Source organism: Lampris incognitus, chromosome 3, assembly GCF_029633865.1.
Source record: "Lampris incognitus isolate fLamInc1 chromosome 3, fLamInc1.hap2, whole genome shotgun sequence".
Classification (NCBI taxonomy): Eukaryota; Metazoa; Chordata; class Actinopteri; order Lampriformes; family Lampridae; genus Lampris; species Lampris incognitus.
Window position 1 is genome coordinate 7,371,747 of NC_079213.1, and position 20,025 is coordinate 7,391,771.

The 20,025-nt window shown below is 43.4% G+C and overlaps 2 protein-coding genes across 3 annotated transcripts; one reads left to right on the top strand and one right to left on the bottom strand.

Moving 5' to 3' along the window:
- Positions 1-293: 293 nt before the first annotated feature.
- Positions 294-12,971, bottom strand: rpap3 (RNA polymerase II associated protein 3). 2 transcript variants are annotated; one of them, XM_056276374.1, is made up of 17 exons: positions 12,833-12,971; positions 12,464-12,622; positions 11,958-12,110; positions 11,743-11,859; positions 11,526-11,653; positions 11,323-11,444; positions 10,934-11,004; positions 9,433-9,567; positions 9,194-9,321; positions 4,214-4,335; positions 2,774-2,844; positions 2,480-2,572; positions 2,032-2,237; positions 1,406-1,604; positions 1,199-1,296; positions 495-595; positions 294-394 (listed from the first exon to the last, which is right to left on the bottom strand). In XM_056276374.1, the coding sequence occupies exons 2-17, from the start codon at positions 12,614-12,616 to the stop codon at positions 309-311; spliced, it is 1,983 nt and encodes a 660-aa protein (XP_056132349.1). In that variant the 5' UTR covers positions 12,617-12,622; positions 12,833-12,971; the 3' UTR covers positions 294-308. The 2 variants fall into 2 exon arrangements, with proteins under 2 accessions (XP_056132349.1, XP_056132350.1); XM_056276375.1 differs by lacking the exon at positions 12,833-12,971 and having other exon boundaries at positions 12,437-12,562.
- A 258-nt stretch (positions 12,972-13,229) lies between these two features.
- Positions 13,230-17,555, top strand: atp23 (ATP23 metallopeptidase and ATP synthase assembly factor homolog). Its single transcript, XM_056276376.1, has 6 exons — positions 13,230-13,461; positions 13,956-14,001; positions 14,699-14,780; positions 14,939-15,076; positions 15,741-15,824; positions 16,571-17,555. The coding sequence occupies exons 1-6, from the start codon at positions 13,314-13,316 to the stop codon at positions 16,772-16,774; spliced, it is 702 nt and encodes a 233-aa protein (XP_056132351.1). The 5' UTR covers positions 13,230-13,313; the 3' UTR covers positions 16,775-17,555.
- The last annotated feature ends 2,470 nt before the right edge of the window (positions 17,556-20,025 follow it).

A 20,025-nucleotide genomic window follows, 5' to 3' on the forward strand; every position in this document is an offset into this window, starting at 1 on the left:
GACCCAACAGAACTCTAAACAGATCACAAAACACGCCTTTATTTGCAGTTCAGTTCACCGGCTCTTCTGAAATGAAGACGTTACCGTGGACAAAATTCCATATGTAATAAACATTTGTGACCTCAAAAACTCATCCAGTCCATCTTTCACACCGCTCTGTGTGGTTCTTTCAAAATATTTTGATGAACTGAAAGGTTGTAACATTGGAGGAAAAAAAAAAGACTAAACATCTTAGCGGACCTGAAATCCAGTGTAGTTCTGGTGGCGATATCTGAAAGTCTGTTTGACACAGAGTGACATTTTCAGTGTCACACGCCGTATTTCTTCTGTAGCGCTCCAACGGAGGATCCGTCCAGGTCAGCTTGGCGAAGAAACTCAAACAACTCCTGGAGAACTGTGGGGTGGACAATTACTGTTAAAGAGCTAACCACTGATAGAAAAGGGCGAGACGTTATCATTACGTTGATGAAACAGCGAATAAAGAGAAACGTCACCTCTCCTCTCTGGGGAGGACATGAACATGACAACCATGTCGAACCGCCGCACACTCGCTAGACTCTGCAGGATCTCGAGTATGAGCACTGGCTCTTCATTCCTGCAGTGAAGTTGTTATTCAATTAACACATTTAGGTACTGAGAATTAAATATAGTCTCGTATCAGTCAGGCGGCAACATAAAAGACCAACTGACCAGTGATAAAGGGGAGAAACCTGTTAGTTCTTTTCCATAACTAAGTGTTCCTGACCTAACAGTCTTATTCATATGTCCAGACAGATGCTATCAGATCCAGTTAAGCATTTTACACTCGCACTTCAACAGATGTTTATTTTTTTGGCTTGCTTTTTTTTTTTCCTTTTTTTTTTTTTTTTAAATTTTTATTTCTGATTTTTCCCTTTTTTCTCCCAATTTAGTGGCCAATTGATCCCTATTTTAATTCAAACACCCACCCTCGTACTGCATGCGTTCGCCAACTGCATCTCTCCGGCCGGCAGTCTCGAAGGAAAGCGCCTCCCCACTTTCGTGACAAGGCGAATCCAAGCCGAACCACTGTTTTTCCGACACACACAGAGACGCATTCACATGACGAACACAAGCCGACTCCGCCCCCCTCCCGAAGACAGCGTTGCCAATGATTGCTGCTTCATCGAGTCCGGCCATAGTCGGATCTGATTGGCTTGCTTTTTAAAGCAGGACTCACTTGGTGTAGAAATCATGCAGCGCCGTCAAGATCTGATTGAGGATGTCAGATTCAAGGGAGTTCTGGAAGATCTTGGCGTAGCCCTCCGGCTTGATTTGCTTTAAGACAAAAAAAACCCCACAATATCAGGATTTAACTCACACTGAAACACCGTACTCTCATCTGTCAATCTTTTTTTATATATATATTTATTCACTCAGAGCCCACCCTCAGGTATTTGTAAATCATTTCGGGCTGATTTCCGATCTTCCTGAAGTCCGCTTCCAGCTGGAAGCTGTTGGTTGGAGGAGGAAGAAGGGTTTCTGGTTCTGCAGACGAGGATGCAGCTGGTGTCTCTGGCAGACTGATGGTGTCCTTTCCTGGTTTCTCCTCTATCTGTCCACTGACGCCATCCCCTTCAGGACCTCTGTAAACCAGGACAACCAATACATCTGCTAATCTGGGACAACCAAAGGAGTCTCATATCGGTTAATAAGTCTTATCGAAGTTATTTTGGGGAGTGTGTGTGTGTAATGGAGGGAATGTGAAGCAGGATGGTGCTGACTTTGCCTCTGATGAATGAGGATTTAAATAACGAAAAAAGTCAGTGTACAATGACGCAGCTGTTGTGAAACTACAAACGGGGAAGGCAGACATAACTCTTCTGTACATGAACCTCATTTATGGTAAATACTTTATGATCACCAATATGGCCAATCTGCTCTATTCAGTTTTCTAAATATCATAATCTTTGCTGCTACCATGACAAAGTTCCCTTGCAAGGATCCTTAAATATCATATTCTCTTGCAAAAAAGAAACACACCAAACACTTTGAGGAAACAGCGCCACTCACTGGGCAGGTGACCATAAGGGGACGTCTGAGATCTCCTCGATCTTTATCATCTTGGCGCTGGGGGATGTTGACAGCGGGGAGGCTTTGCCCTGGTCCTCCCTTGCCACGTCCCGGCCGACGGGCGCACAGTTTTGGGGTCTGGAGTGTTCCTTTGGCTCCAGGGTCTTACCGCCAACCTCTTCGATGTCAAGCCTCCTCAGCGGTTTCTGATAAGTGCAAAGATGACTCTGAGTTATTTTTTATGTGCGATTTTAGCCTTCATGTGAGAGAACAGCTGAAGAGTGACAGGAAGTGCAAGGAAAAGAGAGCAAGAGGGGATGAGATACAAAGGTCCTGAGCTGCATACAAATCCAAGATGCACCAGTTAGGCCCGTCGTCCCTATTTGATTGTTGAAGGGAAAAACAACACATCTGTCTGTTGGTCTGATGACAACAAAGGGCGACTTACAGTTGACTGCAAGTGAGGTGGCTTGTTGACCGGCTGGACGGTTCTCCTTGGTGTCTCTTCCTGTGTTTCTAAGGGACCACAGGTACCCATGTCCTGCAAAACGAAAACATTATTCTATGTGGAGGAGAGATTCAGTGGAAGGTTAAATGTTAACATGAGAGGGATTAAGGATCTTTAGGACTATCTAGTGAGGCACTTTCAGTTTGGTGTCATTATTTTTTTCCTCAATTTTGAGTTCAGTCTGAACTCTGAACTAAACTAACTATGTAGATCTGAACCAATGTTGTGACATACAATCTGGATTTTCTGGAGCTCGTTCAACGCCTGCTTGTTCCCTGGCTCGAGTTTCAGCACCTCCTGAAAATCTATTAATCACACACACACACACACACACAATTATTTGTTTTCACATAACATACACATTTTCTAAACATAAGCAGTCATGGATACAGAACACTGCTACAGGTTTTTCTGCAGATGTGTTTGTGTTCAGTAAAAGGGCAATAACACCAGAAATCGACAAGGGGCACAAATCAGTTCCTCCTCTACCGGTCGACTACTATAGGAACTCTGGCAGTTATAATTGTGAATGATACGGTAACTATGGGCGGCACACGGTGGTGCAGTGGTTGGCGCGGTCGCCTAGCAGCGGGGAGGGGGAGGGGGGGCATCCCAGGTTGTCCTCTGTGTGGAGTCTGCATGTTCTCTCCGTGTCTGTGTGGGTTTCCTCCGGGTGGTCTGGTTTCCTCCCACAGTCCAAAGAAATCTCGGTCAGGTGAATCGGCCGTACTAAACTGTCCCTAGGTGTGAATGTGTGTGTGTGTCGGCCCTGTGATGGACTGGCAACTTGTCCCGGGTGTCTCCCCGCCTGCTGCCCAATGACTGCTGGGGCAGACTCCAGCATCCCGTGACCCTGACTAGGATAAGCGGCTTAGATAATGGATGGATGGACAGTAACCATGTTGTCATGCCCCTAATGAACCCATGATCCATGAATTCATGTTCCCGTCAGCTGACCTCAAACAAATAAACCTGAATGGTGTCACCCGCCAGTCCTGAGACATAAAACTGTTTACGACCCAAAGCTCTCACACAGTATTACTGTTCATAACTCCATGAGACTTGGACAACACAGTCCAGTTGGAGACACATCATCGTGTTGCAGAATCACGTAACATGGCTGACACTGACGTCGAGCAATGACTCAAAATAAAATGACCCGGTATCAAACACCTGAGATGGCACCGTAGTTTCTTTTTTTAGATAACAATATTGTCTCTTATGTCAAAAGCAGACATGTTTAGACGAACTTTCTCTTTCAAAGCTTCTCTCATCAAGTTCATTTGCACGCCTCAAGCGAAGACGTCTCACAACTCACAGAAGCAGGATATAGAGCCTCGGTGAAAATCAGTTAACCTTCAACACACTATACAACAGAAGTGTGCACAATAGTCACACCTTTGTGCAACTGTACACAGCAACCTGATTCACTTTTAATATGAATACTTTTGAACGACAATATCACATTTTCTATTTTCCAATCAACATTTAATCCTGCAGTGTCATGGATTCTTCCGTTAGGGAGGCTAACAGATGGATGTCGCTTCTTGGAAATAGTGCATCTTGTCAGCTGGTGTAATCGAGTCTTCAGAGCCATGAAATCTCTACCTGGGCAATGACCACGTGAAGACTGGGAAGTTTTATTTTCCTGTAAGGGGCGGTAATGAGCAGTACCTTGCTTGGCCTCGGTGAGCTTTCGGAGAGCCATCCTCGCAGTCCCTCGGCGGGCAAACGCTTTGGAGTATGTGTTGTCCAGGGATATGGCTGCACTGCAGTCGTCCTCCGCCTCCTTATACCTGGAGAGGAAACGAGCGAAATGGGAAAAATTAAAACACAAACACCAAGCTTCATTGTGTGTAGGGTTGTCACGACCATGATGTTTTAGCTGATGATTAATATTAATTGTCATACAAATAATCGTGATTAACGATTTAATTGCCCCCCCCCCCTTTTCCTCCCCAATTGTACTTGGCCAATTATCCTATTTTCCAAGCCGTCCCGATCGCTGCTCCACTCCCTCTGCCAATCCGGGAGGGCTGCAGACTACCACATGCTTCCTCCGGTACACATGGAGTCGCCAGCTGCTTCTTTTCACCGGACAGTGAGGAGTTTCGCCAGGGGGACGTAGCGCGTGGGAGGATCACGCTATTCCCCCTCCCCCTAAAACAGGCGACCCAACTGACCAGAGGAGGCGCTAGTGCAGCGACCAGGACACATAGCCACATCCGGCTTCCCACCCGCAGACACGGCCAATTATGTCTGCAAGGACGCCCAACCAAGCCGGAGGTAACACGAGGATTCGAACTGGCGATCCCTGTGTTGGTAGGCAATGGAATAGACCGCTACGCTACCCGCACGCCCTTAATTGTCCTTTTCTGATCATTTTATGCCACTATTATAGTATAAGCCTAATCACAGTTTAATAATACACATATATCTTATGAAGAAGAAGAGCCATTTATTGGCACTGAACATTGAACTGAACACTGAACATGAATAAATAAAAATTAAATTTGTTTGCCTTTTAGACCTTGTAAACAATTGCACGTGGCAGATATGACATAAATAACTTAAATATACAAAGCCTAATATTGAAATATACAAAGAAATTAGTGAAAATGGAAGGTACCAATAATCAAAATAAACAATGTACTATGGCCAAAACAGGCCATATTCTTGTCAACCACAACCACAGCAGTCATGCTCCTCACTGGTTAGGTAGATTCCAGGCAAGGAACACCAACATGTTGTCCTCATCTGGCTTAAGGCAACGTCTCACTGGGGTCACAATGTTGCCAGCTGTACTGAACATTCTCTCAGGGGCAGTACTTGTTGCACAAATGCACAAGTACTTTCTTGCTAACTTGGCCATCAAAGGGCAGAGGATCCACCAAGAGATCCAGTGTCTCTTCCTGCAGGTACTGTCTCAGTTCAGTATCAGCCCGCACTCTTTTTGGCACAGCCTGGTTAGCAATTTGGGTTCTTCTGTTCTGCAACAGGTCGCACAGCCTCTTCCTCTTGGGTGCAGGAGATGCAGATCCATCATCCTCTGCCACAGCTGTAACAGTCCCCACCTCTGTCACTGTTGCCGCCTCCTTCCACTCTCATCTCCATCATCTCCCTTAAAAGCTGGTCTTTAGTATCATCCACGACCACTGCATCCCCGATGTTGCCCCTACACCTTGGATCGAGGAGGGTAGCCTTTCTCAGGAGCTCCTGAAGTGGCGTTGCGCTGTACTTTTCATCAAGAACACAGCACATTTTTTTCTTGATGTTTGCTGTGAGTGTGGTGTCCTTGGGGTCTGGTGATAAGAGTTCTCCTTTTAGAAGGTCCAGCATAGTATTCACAGAGGACACAGTCACATGCTTTTCCCCTGACAGAACATCAGTAAAATCAGCCACCGGTTTCAGTGCTGCATTGATGGATTCCAGGATAGCTGTATCCTGCCAGGTCGGGTTGAAGTGCCCATGTTTTGTGTCATCGATCAGGACGCGTCTTATGGCAGGGATTTTTTGCTTGGTACCCCATTGTGTAGAGACATCCTGCAGGAAAGATAAAACATTTGTTTAGGCTTTTGTTCATTATACCAAGATTACATGACAATGACCTAACATTTATGGTTTCAATTTCAAAAAATTTTCAACAGCATCTAATAGAGAGAAATCACTGTTCATGCCCAGATTTCAAGTGTCAATGATAAATAATGTGAAAGTGAATTATGAATAAAAATGACTATGTTTACAAATTGACTTATACAAATGTTTTAAATAAATGAATGAATAACTCACCAGAATTAGACTGTGTTGGGGGAGATTGGCCTCAGCCTGTGCCTTTCTCAGGTCTCTCTTCTTTAACCAGCTGAGGTTGAAAGTGTTGACCAGACTTCTACACAATCCCAAGGCACGAGCTGTGCATTCCCTCTCACTTGCTATGGCATTTGTGACAGCTAAATGGAGATTATGGCCAAAGCAATTTAGCCACGGCCAGCAAAGTTTTCCTATTGCAGCCACAATGTTGGAACCATTATCTGTGGTTATGCAGGACATTTTCTGCTCATCTAATGCCCAGTCTGCCAAAGCATACTGGAGGCATTCTGCAAGTGTATCAGCTGTGTGGTTCTCTGGTGTACATCTTGTTTCTAAACACTTCAACTGTAGAGTCCAGTCAGTGGTGAGGTAATGTATTGTTAAGCTCATGGATGGGGTCATATTTGAGCTTGACCACGTGTCTGTAGTGGCCGAGTAAAAGTCCATTTCTTTTAAATCCTTGATAACATCGTCCTTCACTTGGTTGTATAAATTGGGGATTGCAGTTTTGGAGATGTATGTTTTTCCTGGTAATTCGTACCGCTGGTCAAACTTTTGCAGCATTTCTTTAAATGCTGGTTTTTCAACGGTATCGAACGGCTGCATTTCTTTGGCTATGTACCGCGTTACACAGTCAGTTAACGTGCACCATCTGGTACTGTCACGTTCATATTTAGACACAAGTCCGAAAGCTTCAGGAACAGCCATTTGCCGGGATGGGACTGCGGCGCTGGCCGTCTTTCCAAGTTCGGCGAATTGGGTGGGGTGCTGGATCCGTAGACGGTTTTTTAAATTCGCGGTATTGGCGCTTTTGACCGCCACCTTTTTGCGGCACATCCGACAAATCGCCTCCTCCAGGTTATTGGGCTCTTCTTTCTCATTTGGCTTAAAACCGAAATGTGCCCACAGCGGCGCTGTGGTGTTTGGCTTCTCAACTATGTGTCCATGATGTCACCGTCAACAGATACTGGTCCAATATTACACAACAAGCCTCTCAACATGAACAGCTCGTTGCAGCTAATTCACCACGCGTGCTGGGGGGGCAACAAGATGACGTCATTAAAAGGGCACCAGCCAAAACAACGAACGGTGGAAATACACGTTGTTATGAATCCCACGGCACTTCTAGGCAAGACGCGCCCCGCGTGGCGGCCAAGCGCTAGGATTGGCCAGTACTCGCTGCCTCTGGACATACTGATGGAAGTATGACGTTTCTGTTAGTTTCATCCAGCTGTTTTTATACAAATGAATGGAAACGATTCTAACGATTATGCAAAATGATCGCGGTCAGGTCAAATGTGCCATTAAGCCATCGCAGAAGGTGGCTTCCGGGCAAAACATTTTTTTTGTGGTTGCAAACCAAGGCACAACATATTCAAGAGAATATATTTTTTACAACAAACAAAAGAAACTGAGCGAGCATAATCATAAAAAAAATAAATTACAAAAAATAAAATAAAACACAAGTGGTCAATCAGGAATTAAGGTACACAGATACTGATAAAGACATAGGGCTTTTTGAGTTTTACAACATTTTACATAATTTTTATATAGTATTATCTCATTTTGATATGCAGCAAATATTGGAATAATTTTTAAAAAGAGACATTTGTGTATGAAAAATTTAGCCAAAATAATTAAATTATTATTCCCAAATTCTGTTTTCTTGCCCTCCAATTGTAAACCAAATTTTATATTTTCATATGTTAGAATCTGAGTAATTTGATCATTGCAGGTTATCCAATTTTGAAAAGCATCCCAAAAGGCCCCAATTAAGCTACACGAGAAAAAAAAGATGTTCTATTGTTTCAATGTCTGCGTTACAGAAAGTGCAACTACTTAAATCTAAATTAAACCTTTGGTGTAAGAAGTCATTACACGGGTAGATCTCGTTCAACATTTTAAAGTGAACTTCTTTAGCCTTGGGGGGCATTGGAAAGGAAAGGTAACTGGTTCTTATCTTAATTATAAAATTTCTGGTGTATTCTTTGAACAAAAATTTCCTCTTGGCTTCTGGGCAAAATGGCGAACTGAGTGCACGTGGCGCAACGAGACGATGTCATTAAAAGAGCACCGGTCAAACAACAAAGTGGAAAACGACGTGGAAATACATTTGTTAGTTTCATCCAGCTGTTTTTATACAAATGAATGGAAACGAGTCTAACGATTATGCAAAACGATCGCGGCCAGGTCAAATAATTGCGATCATACGATTATGTAATAATCGTGACAGCCCTTGTTATAATAATAATAATAATAAATTAAACTTATATAGTGCTTTTCAGTTAGCAGTTATAATAATAAGCATCAGCATAACCCTCCACACTTCCTGTGATTGAAACTTCACAAACGGAGGACAGTGTCTCCTCCATAGCTGCTTTCGGCATCGGTTACTGGTCTATTCCAAAAAAATTACTAAAACTTGCAAATACTCATAGATGATTGAAAATGTTGTCTTGGGCTGTGTTTAGTTATAACAGCAGTTATCTTATTTGGTGATAATAACCGACTATCATCACTGAAAACCAAGAACTGCGAATGAGAACAATAATAAGGAGAAAAAACAACATTCCATCAGGATGCACAAGACAGACAGTACATCGCACCTTTCTGCAGCTTAATGAAGTCTTAACCGAAATACAAATAGATCACAATTTTTCTTAGTTAACTGCTGTCACAGCAACATTTTGGCAAGGACAACAAAATTTATTTACCAGTGATTTATTTGATTAAACCATTTGATATGTTAGCTGGTACATAAATACCAAGATACCATTGACCGAATACAATCTACTGAAACTATGTTCCATACGGCACCTTTAACCCCGAAACATACGTGATACTTACTTCTCCAGCTTGAGATAAGCCATGGCTCGATTGGCTGGTAAGAGAACATTGGTACCGTCTGCCTCCATGCCTCTGCTGTAGCACTCCACAGCAGCTTCATATTTTCCCTCTTTGAAATAGGCATTGCCCTGAACATCACATTCAATCAAAATGATGAGTCACTACTCTTAAAAGCAGCTTGGTTTTGCTTCCAAAACATTGGTCTTATTGGATAACTGGTTAACCTGTGCACAACTTACTCTGTCTTTCTGCATCACTGCCTCCTGCCTTTTCTGCTGTTCTTCGATCAGTCTCTGTTGCTTGGGATCCATCACAGGGGCCTCTTTCAGGGCTGTGGCTTCACATGGGACTGTGGCTCCCTCAGAGTGTAATGCCTAAAGCATGGAAGTGAGGGGGACAAAAAAAAAGGGCAACAGACAAATGGACAAAGGTTGCTTTTGTGCCATGTGGTAGTAACAAGTTGCAAACTGAGAAAAACTGTTCACGTCCTCTGAGTGGGAATAACAAGTACGGCCCAATCCCAATCCCCACCTTGGCCCTACCCCTCTGTTTTGCATGTGACCGTGTAGGATCGGGTGTCCCCGTTTCTTTTGGGGATCGAGGGATAATGTTTATCTAGCCCTCCAAACGGAGCGTTTTCAGATAGAGTCCAAACGGAGCGGTAGAAGAAAATTCCCAGAATGCTTTTCAAATTGAGGCAGTGTAACATGGCTACCGGTGTGGGGAAAGAAGCCAATTAATGTGTATATTTTCGCAAATAATCATGCAAATTTTTTAAAATCTGTTGAAATATCTTAGTTTAATGTAGTTTCAAAGGACTATGTAATTGGATCGTTATAACAAGCATTTCAGAAAATTTGCTATTTACAATGTCAATAAAACTCCATGCAAATGACGATCTGTGAGTGACAGTAGTTATTTCCATGTCCCATGCATGAAGATTGAAAAATGATCCAGCAGCAAATTTTCTGCTCATCTGATATCAGCATAGGGCAGAAATTTCTATGGGCAGGATTACACTGAAATAGCCACGGTGTAGGCATGCTTCCTGGCTATTGTTATGAGATAAATCTGTCTTGTTCTGTCCTGCAAATTTGGTCAGATTTGTCACAATAATAGTTGATAATGGTAGCAAGCAACAGGCTTTGATGTAAAATGTATAGTACAATAATGTTATCACCATGTCTTGAGCAAACCAGGCAACTCATAAAATTCCAAGCAGCAGATGTGACGATGATGGCGATGACGTAACGAGTGGTGTTCCCATTTCCTAGGTAAAAGATTTCAAATCCTACCCCTTGTAGCTCCGTTCTGAAGGGCCACTACCAAGTAGAGGGTACTCCAAAACTAGGGGTAGGGGCAGGTGGGGGGGAATAGAGATTGGGCCAACATCTGGGATTTTTTCGCACTTGACATCATGAATTGTGAAAGCCTGACAAAGAGAAGCTTCAGACGTCACTTGAAATTGTTAGTGTCAACAATCAAATACTACAAACAGAGCCAGATACAGTAGTGAAGTTTTCCAGTTCTCTCAGGGGGGATATCAGGCAAACATAAAATATCATAGGATAATAATAAGTACCATCAATAATGCTGATGTTACTATAACCATTTTGGATGTGGGGGATTTCCAACTGAGTTAACATGTGACTACTTCTTAGTTGGGGGAATGCGATGCCATTCATTTCTTCTGAAATTAATGAATGGCGCATTAAGACAAAACAATATCAAGGGACTCACCGCTTTAATTTTCTTCACCTCATTCTGGGCTTCCACATTTCCAGGGTCTAGTTTGAGAACCATCTCATAATCTGGTTATGAAAGATCATCATTGCACTCATCATTATTCATGTATCTTAACAGCAAGATATGACAAGATACAATTTACCTATCCCTGTAGAGAAACTTGCTGTTATGCAGCAAGCAGACTCAAAATAGTGCAACAACGCAGACTTTAACAGCACAATATAATAATAGCACAACTACACAAACTATACACGGTATAGTGTGGCGCTTACCCTTGAGAAATGATGTACTCTCTGACTAACATAGCCGTAGAGCTAAGTGGACCACTCACATAAAAAGACCAAGTCAGATTATAAACCTGCAGGGAAAAACTTCATATTTACCTTCCAGGGCAGATTCATATTTTTTCAGTTCAAATCTCACTGCCCCTCTTCTAGCAAACGCTTTAAAGTAGTTACTGTCCAGCGCAATCGCCAAGTTGCAATCTGATTCCGCCACAGCAAATCTGCAAAGAAACAAATGACTCAATGAATTATAAGGCTTAAAACCTGAATCACAAATTTTCTCTCCAGTGAGGAATGTTTACTTTCTGAGTCTGAAGAAGCACGCAGCCCGGTTTACTGGAAGAATGGGGTTGTAAGGGTCTGCACTCATTCCTCTGGTGTAACACTCAATAGCATCGTCATACTTCCCCTCTTTGAACAGCCTGTTACCCTGAAAAATGTATAATAGTGATTAATTTATGGAGACCCCCCCCCATTTTCTCTTTGTCATTTTAATGTTGCTCATCACAGTGCTTTTACAGTTGTCTTCTCGGCCAGCGCGCACTCCTGATCCACAGCTATTGCACCTTCCTCTGAGTCCGACTCATTTGACTCCACCGGGCTATCCTCCTTATTCATCGCTGCCAAAGCCTTATCCTGTCACCGATAACACACGAGCTTAAGTCAGTTTGTTATTCATTTCATTAATTTACTGAGTGCACGTTTGAGAGAATCCAAAAGGATGCATGCCCTACCACATCGAATTTATCCCATGCTTGATAGTCGTGTGATTTTATTCTGGGCATTTGCTTGGGTTCCTCGATCTTTAGATGCCCGTTGCCTGTGGATTTTTTCTTCTCCCTTCTCTTCTTTCTGTAGTCTTTGTTACGCACGGGCGGGAGGTTTGTCTAATGGCGAGAGAAAAGTTCCTGTCACGTCAAGAAAAGTTCCTGCGATTTGAATGCAATTCCATGTTTGGACCCACCGCGGAGCCAGAGGTGGAAAAACCCGGTCCAGAAAGTAAAAACCCTAACCATGTCTTTACTCCATCCATGTATTAAACCAGCTAATTTGGGAAACTAGTCAGTGCAATCTGATGGTTTAGCACATGGGTGGAGTAAAGACACAGTTAGGGTTTTTACTTTCTGGGCCGGGTTTTTCCACCTCTGGAGATAACCCCCCCCCCGCCCCCAGCCAAAACCGCAAGAGAGAACAAGAGTGGTTCTGTGCTCACCTAAAACAGATGTTTGCCAAACTTTACCTGAGCCTCTTGGAGCCCTCCTGTCCTCAGCTCCTCGTCCTTCTGCTTGATCTCCTTCTCCCAGCTGTCCAGCTCCCTCATGAAGCTGTGCAAGTCCTCCGCATTCTGCCGCATCTGAAGCTGCAGCTCTATGGCCTTATTCCCTGCAGACATATTTCCCTGCGAAAACAGGGCTTCATTCGTTTTGTGACGAGACGAGTTGGGGAGAACAATCGAGAACTTTCCAGCCTTCATACTGGTGGGGGGGGGGGGCACGCTTGTCGCGTGTTCTGTCAGCGGCTAGTTAGCTTGACGCGCCGCCACACTTTCGAGAAGGTGAAGATGAAATCGATAAAAAAAAGGACAGTTGCTGCTGAGCGGAAACGATACCTGCTGCCTGGGTGCACCTTCGGGTGACGGGTGCGGTTCCACCGTCGCGTTAGCCGTCGTCGGTCAGCTTAGCCGAACGCGGTCAGAACGACGCGACCGCTATTGTTTACGTTCGGCGCCATGACAGCGGAGTACCGGCATGCTTTGCGTCGCTTCGCGCATGCGCCGCGCGTACGCCGGGCGTAAAAAAAATATCCAGTATTTTGAATTTAAATTTAATCGACTATCTTTTATCGCGGAAAAAATATGCGAAGCCATATCAAGCCGGGATTTCTATTTAGCAATGGCGCATAATAACATACTGATGAAAAAAAGGAGAGAGAGAGAGAGAAAAAAAAGCCCTCGCGACAAGTTGACCTTTAACCTCTGCGCCGTGACGTCATTGGCAAAACACAAAACGACCTCTCTCGCTAAGCTAACGTTGGTTTGACATAGAGACTCATGCGACAACTGCTCGCTCACTGACAAAAGACTTAACGAAATGGACCAGACTAAACAAGAAGAGGAATATGGTTACGATTTATTCCCGGACAGGAATACGAGAAAGTTTAGCCAAGGGCCCCTTTCAAAAAGCCTGTTCACTTTGAGTCACAAGTGTCAGGTCATGCTGCAGTTTGCAATAGAAACTAGTGAGTAAGCTAATAGTTAGCATGCTAGCTCCATAGAGATGTCATTGCACCTTGAAATCTACGGTGACAGAGACCAACCACAGAGTTTAAAATGCATTTAATGTTGTGACTCGAGTCTCCCTACTCCTATGGCCAGTGTTAGTATAATAGTATTAGTAAAATATTTCACTATAGTATACAAGTATATTTGGTATATCAGTAGTATAGCATATTTGTATCATATTTCAGTATAGTAGTATGTATATTTTGTATAAGTATAAATTTTTTACTATTATTATGATATATGTATGCATAATAAACATGTATAATTTATAAGTGTAATACATTTGTATTCTTCATCAGCATGTTTTGTTGAGCCACTTCAAACTGGCTGCTAGATGTGAAGTACCATTTGGGGAAATAGTTATTCTGTTCTGCACGTTTTGTAGAGTTGTCATTTTGAGGCACCAGCTAATCTAAACTATACATGACGCTTTCTCTTTCTTTCTTTTTAGGTCCATATGCAAAACTGCTCCTCAGCGCCATGGAAAATTCAGGATGGTGGGTATCAATTTGTATTGTAGCTTGTCAAAGTATGACAACTGTCAAAAAGTAAAAGGTCCAACAAGTTCAGCCTCATCGTTCACTTTTAACACTCGTGTCGTGGTCAAGTGCCACGGAAGGTCAGGCTATATATGCTGGACAGGTTGTTACAAATAATATAACTTTATTTACAAATACAATTTTGAAGTATATTTCTTCTTTCTTTTTTTTTGGTGTTTATTGTCATTGCCAACAAGACTGCATGGAAGCAAGTGTTGTAGGCTATGAAATTCTTTGGCCTAGAGCTCAACACTCAGTGTATAGTAAAATAAACATCTATCAAACCGCTAAAATAAAATACTACTTACTGTGTCATGTTAAGACCCCCTGCTTGTTAAGATGGTGGTTTGGAGCAGTGTATAGAAAATATTCACATTACTACAGAATTGACTTGAAAATAGTTTGCATGAGATTTTTCGTTGACATAACTGCCATTTGTCTATTATAAGTACTTCAAAGTCTCAACCTATTCCCTCCCCTTTCTGGAAGCAATACCTGGTGGACTTTATGAGGCATTTCAAATTGCATATGAACAGGAAATAATTCTTGCTAGTTTTAAATGCTCGCCCTTCAGAAACAGTTTCTTTTAAGTGGCGCTTTACACACATTCAGTCATGTTGCTTATGTCCCGCTGTGCTTTCCTCTGTTTACACAGTGCAGTGTTAAAAGACCGACATTTTTCCTGTGAAGATTGTGATGGAACGGTCAGCGGCGGCTTTGACGCGTCCTCATCCCAAGTAAGATCAAGATGCAGTGAAATATTTCTGTAAAGAAAATGTATCAGGACAAAATGGGTTCTGTCGATCACTATTGTTGGGAAAAAAATAACCAAAATGCTTGGTGAGCAGCTCATAGTTAGACCCTAATGATGTTTTTTTTTTTAAATTTATTCCAGATTGTATTATGTCAGAACAACATTCAACAACAGTCCCATATGAACAGAGTGGTGACTCACGAGCTTATCCACGCCTTCGACCACTGCCGGGCGAACGTTGACTGGTTCAACAATTTCAGACATTTGGCTTGTTCAGAGGTGAGACAGCAGCTGTTCAACCATTGGTCTGGTCTTAAAGAGTTCATGCCTCACTTTTCCCTGTTTACAGTTTTTTGGAATATTCTGTTAGAGGTGAATAAGCAATAATGTAGGAGGAGATGTGTCCTTACATAATACATTTCATATTACATGCACAATATTCAGATACCTGAGACTTCAGCAGCAACGATTTATTGAAAAGCTTCAAGGTGATGTCAGGCAATATGTTAGGCTGGCTTTTAAAAACTTACTACAATGCAGCCTCTCGTTTTCTGTCAGTAATAAGAAAAATAAAATATTCTTCCACCAGACAATATTGTTCTTGTGTTATGAACAATAATTTTCAGTTATATTTAATTTGACAGCTATGCAATTTCAGGTGTGTGTTCATTGGCTCTTTTTTGATTTTGTGTTTTATGACTCATTTCAGAAATAATAATGATAATAATTTCATTTATATAGCACTTTTCTAAAACCATGCCACAAAGCGCTTCACAAAAACAATAAAACCAGACAAGGAAAAAACAAGAGTAAGACCAAACGAGCAAAAAACAAAAACATAAATATTATATATAAAAACTCTTACAGTATTGTCACTCAACAATAAATGTAAATTATTTTGGGCTCTTTCTCACAGCATCTGTTTTTTACTGTGTATTTTCAGATTCGAGCAGCCAACCTCAGCGGAGACTGCACCTTTACCAATGAAGCGGCCAGATTTAACTTTGGCTTGAAGAAACATCACCAGGTACGCGTTGGGGGCTGAGACATGTCCGTCAGTTAAAATGTTTGCTTTAGTGCTTTAATCCACAGCGGCTCTCAGTGAAGGAGACTGTAGAGCAGGCTTCACTTCCTAGATCTCCAGCATGACAAGCAACGAAAAAATAAGGATGTCATATGTCAGGCTCCTTCATACCCCCAGCGACAGTCCTGTGACTTCAGAATGGTCACGTGACAGCAGCGTGCTTGAGTTAGCAGTAGAAACAGTTAATGGGAGAAATAAAGTTCTTTTTCTTGGGGATCAAGTGAACAACATCCACTGGACAGAGGATGACATGATGTTTTCCTTAAAGCTGTAATGTTTAATATTTCTGCCACCCTGAAACATAATATGAAGATAAAGTGTCAATATGGGTTGCTGAATGGCCCAGATTTCTGAATTTAAACCACAGAAGTCGGGCTGGCAGAGTGTTGTAGTTGCACCGTTGCCATGTGTCCATATTGAGTTTTGATTGTTATTCACATCTGTCAACAAAATTTTTGAAAGAGAAATGACACATTTAGCCGTTAAGCTGAACTGGCCGGTCCGATGCTGTATCCTCAACGGCAGTTCTCGGCATGAAGAACAACCAAACAGCGAGCCTTGTGCATCGACCTCATGCAGCCTCATTACATGTCCTTTCTGTTGAGAGGAACTTCTTCTCTGAGGACACTGAACTAACTGATTAAGTCACTAACTCCTATCGCTTCATCTCTCCTTTCCCGTCTGGGCAGGAGTGTGTCCGAAGTCGAGCCTTGCGCTCCATCCTCGCTGTGAGGAAGATCAGCAGAGAAGAGGCGGAGAAAATCGTGGACGAGGTCTTCGACACCTGCTTCAACGACCACGCGCCCTTCGGCCGCATTCCGCACGGCAAGAAAGACGCCAGGTTTGCGTACAGGGATTACCAGAACAGAGACAGATACTACGCAAACCTTTAGCAGCCACTCGTTTCAAGACCGTCTCAATCAAGGGTGCTTTTTTCTTTTCGTTTTTGTTTTTTTTTCTTTTTTCTTTCTTCTTCCAAATGACACGAGCTTGGCAACATGAGAGCCAAGGTTAGCGCGGTGTCCTCAGCAGAATGAATGTGTGTCCAAAGGGAATTTTCAGTGAATGACTCGTCTTATGAAAAGCCATACGCTTTGGTAAAGCCACGCAAGGGCGCAGTGAACGCCACGTTAGAATGTGTAACTTATGGACATGTGGACATTAATTCAGTGTAAAGGACACGTTGGGGTATCATCAGTCTGTGGAAATTATTAGCAGATGCCCCCCGGTCTTTTTGTCAGTTTTTCTGTAATAATCAGTGGGTGCTTTTCAGAAATGCAAGCCGCTGTATTTCTGCCGGGTTTGATACTGTATGTTGTTTCACGGCAGGTTGGAAAGCGTCTCTGTAAGAAACCACATCGACCACGTTGACCTCCAGCTATATTGACAACAGTGTGTTCCTTGCAAATGCAGCCGGCAAGGCTTGATTTGAACAGAACCAACTCATGTTTGAATTCAAGTTTCAAATCTAGAAAAAAAATGTGATTCTTTTACACAATACATTTCAATCCCATTTTAAAAACGTGGCCGCCTCTTGGCGTCTTTACTGTTCTCTGTTCAGAAGTGTTACTCTCTATCCTCAACAAGGTCAGTTCTGAGGACAAGAGGGACATGTCATATATCATCACAGCTTATTTAAAAAAAAAAAAAAGTTTTCTCTTGAATATCCATTATACCCAAATAAAAAAAATTGATAAAATGAATTATGTCGGTGTAAATAATTATGTTTTTCTCATTTCTAGAAACAAGGTTTCAAATTCACATATTATACAAGTTGGAGAAGTTCACTTTGGAAAGTTCTTCCACGACAGCGTCTCAACCACACACACACACACACACACACACACACACTGCAGCTTCCTCTGTAAAATGTCACGGGTGACATCTTTATTGGACGGTAGCATTTAAAGCATCTCTTATCTGCCCCCTGAGATTAATAAGGAGAAGTAATAAGGGAATTAGCCCCATAACCCCCCCCCCTCCATCATTTGCTGCAGACTTGGTTTCTGGCTATCTGTAAAGAGTGCAGACGCCACCCTCTGCATGGGTAATCAGGAGTTGTGTGTTGCTGCAGTGAAGTAAAGCCTCTTCTCCAGCGCCTGGTACAGACAAAAAAACTCTCATATTCATGTTGCATCAGGAAACAAGGCAGAGGAGATTAGGCTCATTTAAGACCCTTTAAGGAAATGACAGAAAACGGCTCGCAGGCGGGCCCGGATTAATTGCACAGCCAGTGCGTAATTAGAAAACAGAAGGCCACAAGAAGAGTTTCACAATGTCACCGATCCAGATAAATAAGAATTCAAATGAAACAATAGAATTACTTATGGATTTGTGTTTGGATCAAGTGACAACGGTCAAACGTGTGCGGGGAAACTCATGAAGGCAAGTTTCAATGGCGTTTCTGGTCAGAGAGACAGTCGTCCGTGAGCAGTGCATTGCGTGTCGCTCCCTTTAATTAGAGGTAAGACAAATGAACACATACTCTGAGATAGATTTAGACGTCCGCGGTGGATCTATGTCTTTTCTTTTTGGCGATAACCTGCATCTACTGTAGGCTATATTGCAGCATTCGTGGCTTTTAGAAGACGGTGAAGCCAAGGGCCGAGCAGGCTTCTGCAGTACCACCTCCGTCCGTTAGATGGCAGTAGTGCCACACTCAATAGAAGGCTAGCGAGCGCCATCAAAACAGAGGAAAGAGTCTTGCAGTCACACTGACTTGTAGGTCGTGCAAGCAGTGGTGGATCTAGAGATTTTTTTCCTGGGGTGGCAACAGGGGTGGCAAGACTGTGTCCCAGAGGTGGCAGCTGCCACCCCTGTTGCCACCCTGTAGATCCGCGCCTGTGAGGGGGAGGGGGGATTCTAAATCGGCGACTTCTGTTTGAGATGAGTTTGGTGCGGGTCTCGTTGACCTTCACCATGCATGTACATAAAATATACTTTAAAAACATATTGTCTGATTTATCAATGGGGTGGCAACAGGGGTGGGAAGACTGTGTCCCGGAGGTGGCAGCTGCCACCCTTGTTGCCCCCCTGTAGATCCGCTCCTGCACGCAAGAGAAGAGTTACTCCAAATAATGAGAGACGCGTGATTTAATTCAAAGCTGTTATCAAAAGAGAAACACAGAGACGCTTTAACGTCCGCTTATATGAGGGAGGGGCTTAACTAGTGACGTCAGGGCCGAGGAGTAATTCAAAGAAGAGGACGGTGGCGGGACAGGTATCTATAGTATTGTAATGTGGTGACCCACATCTATATATCGAGAGACATTCACCTAAGAGGACGGTGTACCTTTAAGGGAAGAGGCGAGGGGTCAGATAATGCACTTCCGCTTCCGGTTCACAGTCAGTTCAGCGTCGTTGTCAGATGTATGACATGCTAAGTTGGAGCTAGTAAACTACCTCGACTACGTCTACTCTCACGTCTCCTGTCTCGTTGTTTTCTAACTCCACAGTAACCTATTTTTCTGGACTTGCCTGTTAGTGATGTAAACTACTAATAAGACACGTTAGTCTCTAACTAACGGGTCTGACCCTTTACCCGAGCGGTTAGTGACGTCGCCTTTTGGTGCAGTACACTTCGTATCGAATCCCGCACCGGGCAACAAAATAACCGGTTACATTGGTGGCAGCGGTGGGATCCGGAAGTGCGCAGATCCTCAGAAGTCTCTTCGGAGCGCGTGAATAACAAAGCACGAGGGCGCGCTTCCGGGGAGGGTGACGACTGTAAACTACTAATAAGACACGTTAGCCCCCTAGCTAACGGGTCTGACCCTTTAGCCGAGCGGTCAGTGACGTCGCCTTATGGTGCGGTACACCCCGTATCGAATCCCGCACCGGGCAACAAAGTAACCGGTTACAATACGTTCCGCTCTCATGGAGAAGTTCACCGGTTTTGAATGAAAGCCGAAAGTTGGGCCAGTCACCCATAGCCCCTCTCTCTCTGCCCCGACAGCGGACTACTCCAAGCCGAGTCCTGAAGACGGGACGCTCCGAGGTTCCCGCTGAGAAGAGGCCTTCCTTCATCACGCAGGCAGCGCCCACTGTGACGTAATTACACCCTCCGCTAATCTGCTCAAGGACAACGCGCTTTAGCCCGGGAGCGCTAATGAACTCGTTTCGTTAATTAAAATCGTGCCAGGTT

What these genes read in the sequence shown, in the direction of transcription:
- rpap3 (XM_056276374.1), bottom strand. Translation starts at nt 12,616, where the DNA reads ATGTCTGCAGGGAATAAGGCCATAGAGCTGCAGCTTCAGATGCGGCAG. An exon ending in TGATTTACAAATACCTGAGG is followed by an intron (nt 1,297 to 1,405) that starts GTGGGCTCTGAG and finishes TTTGTCTTAAAG; the next exon opens with CAAATCAAGCCGGAGGGCTA. An exon ending in GTCCTCCCCAGAGAGGAGAG is followed by an intron (nt 395 to 494) that starts GTGACGTTTCTC and finishes TCCACCCCACAG; the next exon opens with TTCTCCAGGAGTTGTTTGAG.
- atp23 (XM_056276376.1), top strand. Translation starts at nt 13,314, where the DNA reads ATGGACCAGACTAAACAAGAAGAGGAATATGGTTACGATTTATTCCCG. An exon ending in GACATTTGGCTTGTTCAGAG is followed by an intron (nt 15,077 to 15,740) that starts GTGAGACAGCAG and finishes GTGTATTTTCAG; the next exon opens with ATTCGAGCAGCCAACCTCAG. An exon ending in GCTTGAAGAAACATCACCAG is followed by an intron (nt 15,825 to 16,570) that starts GTACGCGTTGGG and finishes CCGTCTGGGCAG; the next exon opens with GAGTGTGTCCGAAGTCGAGC.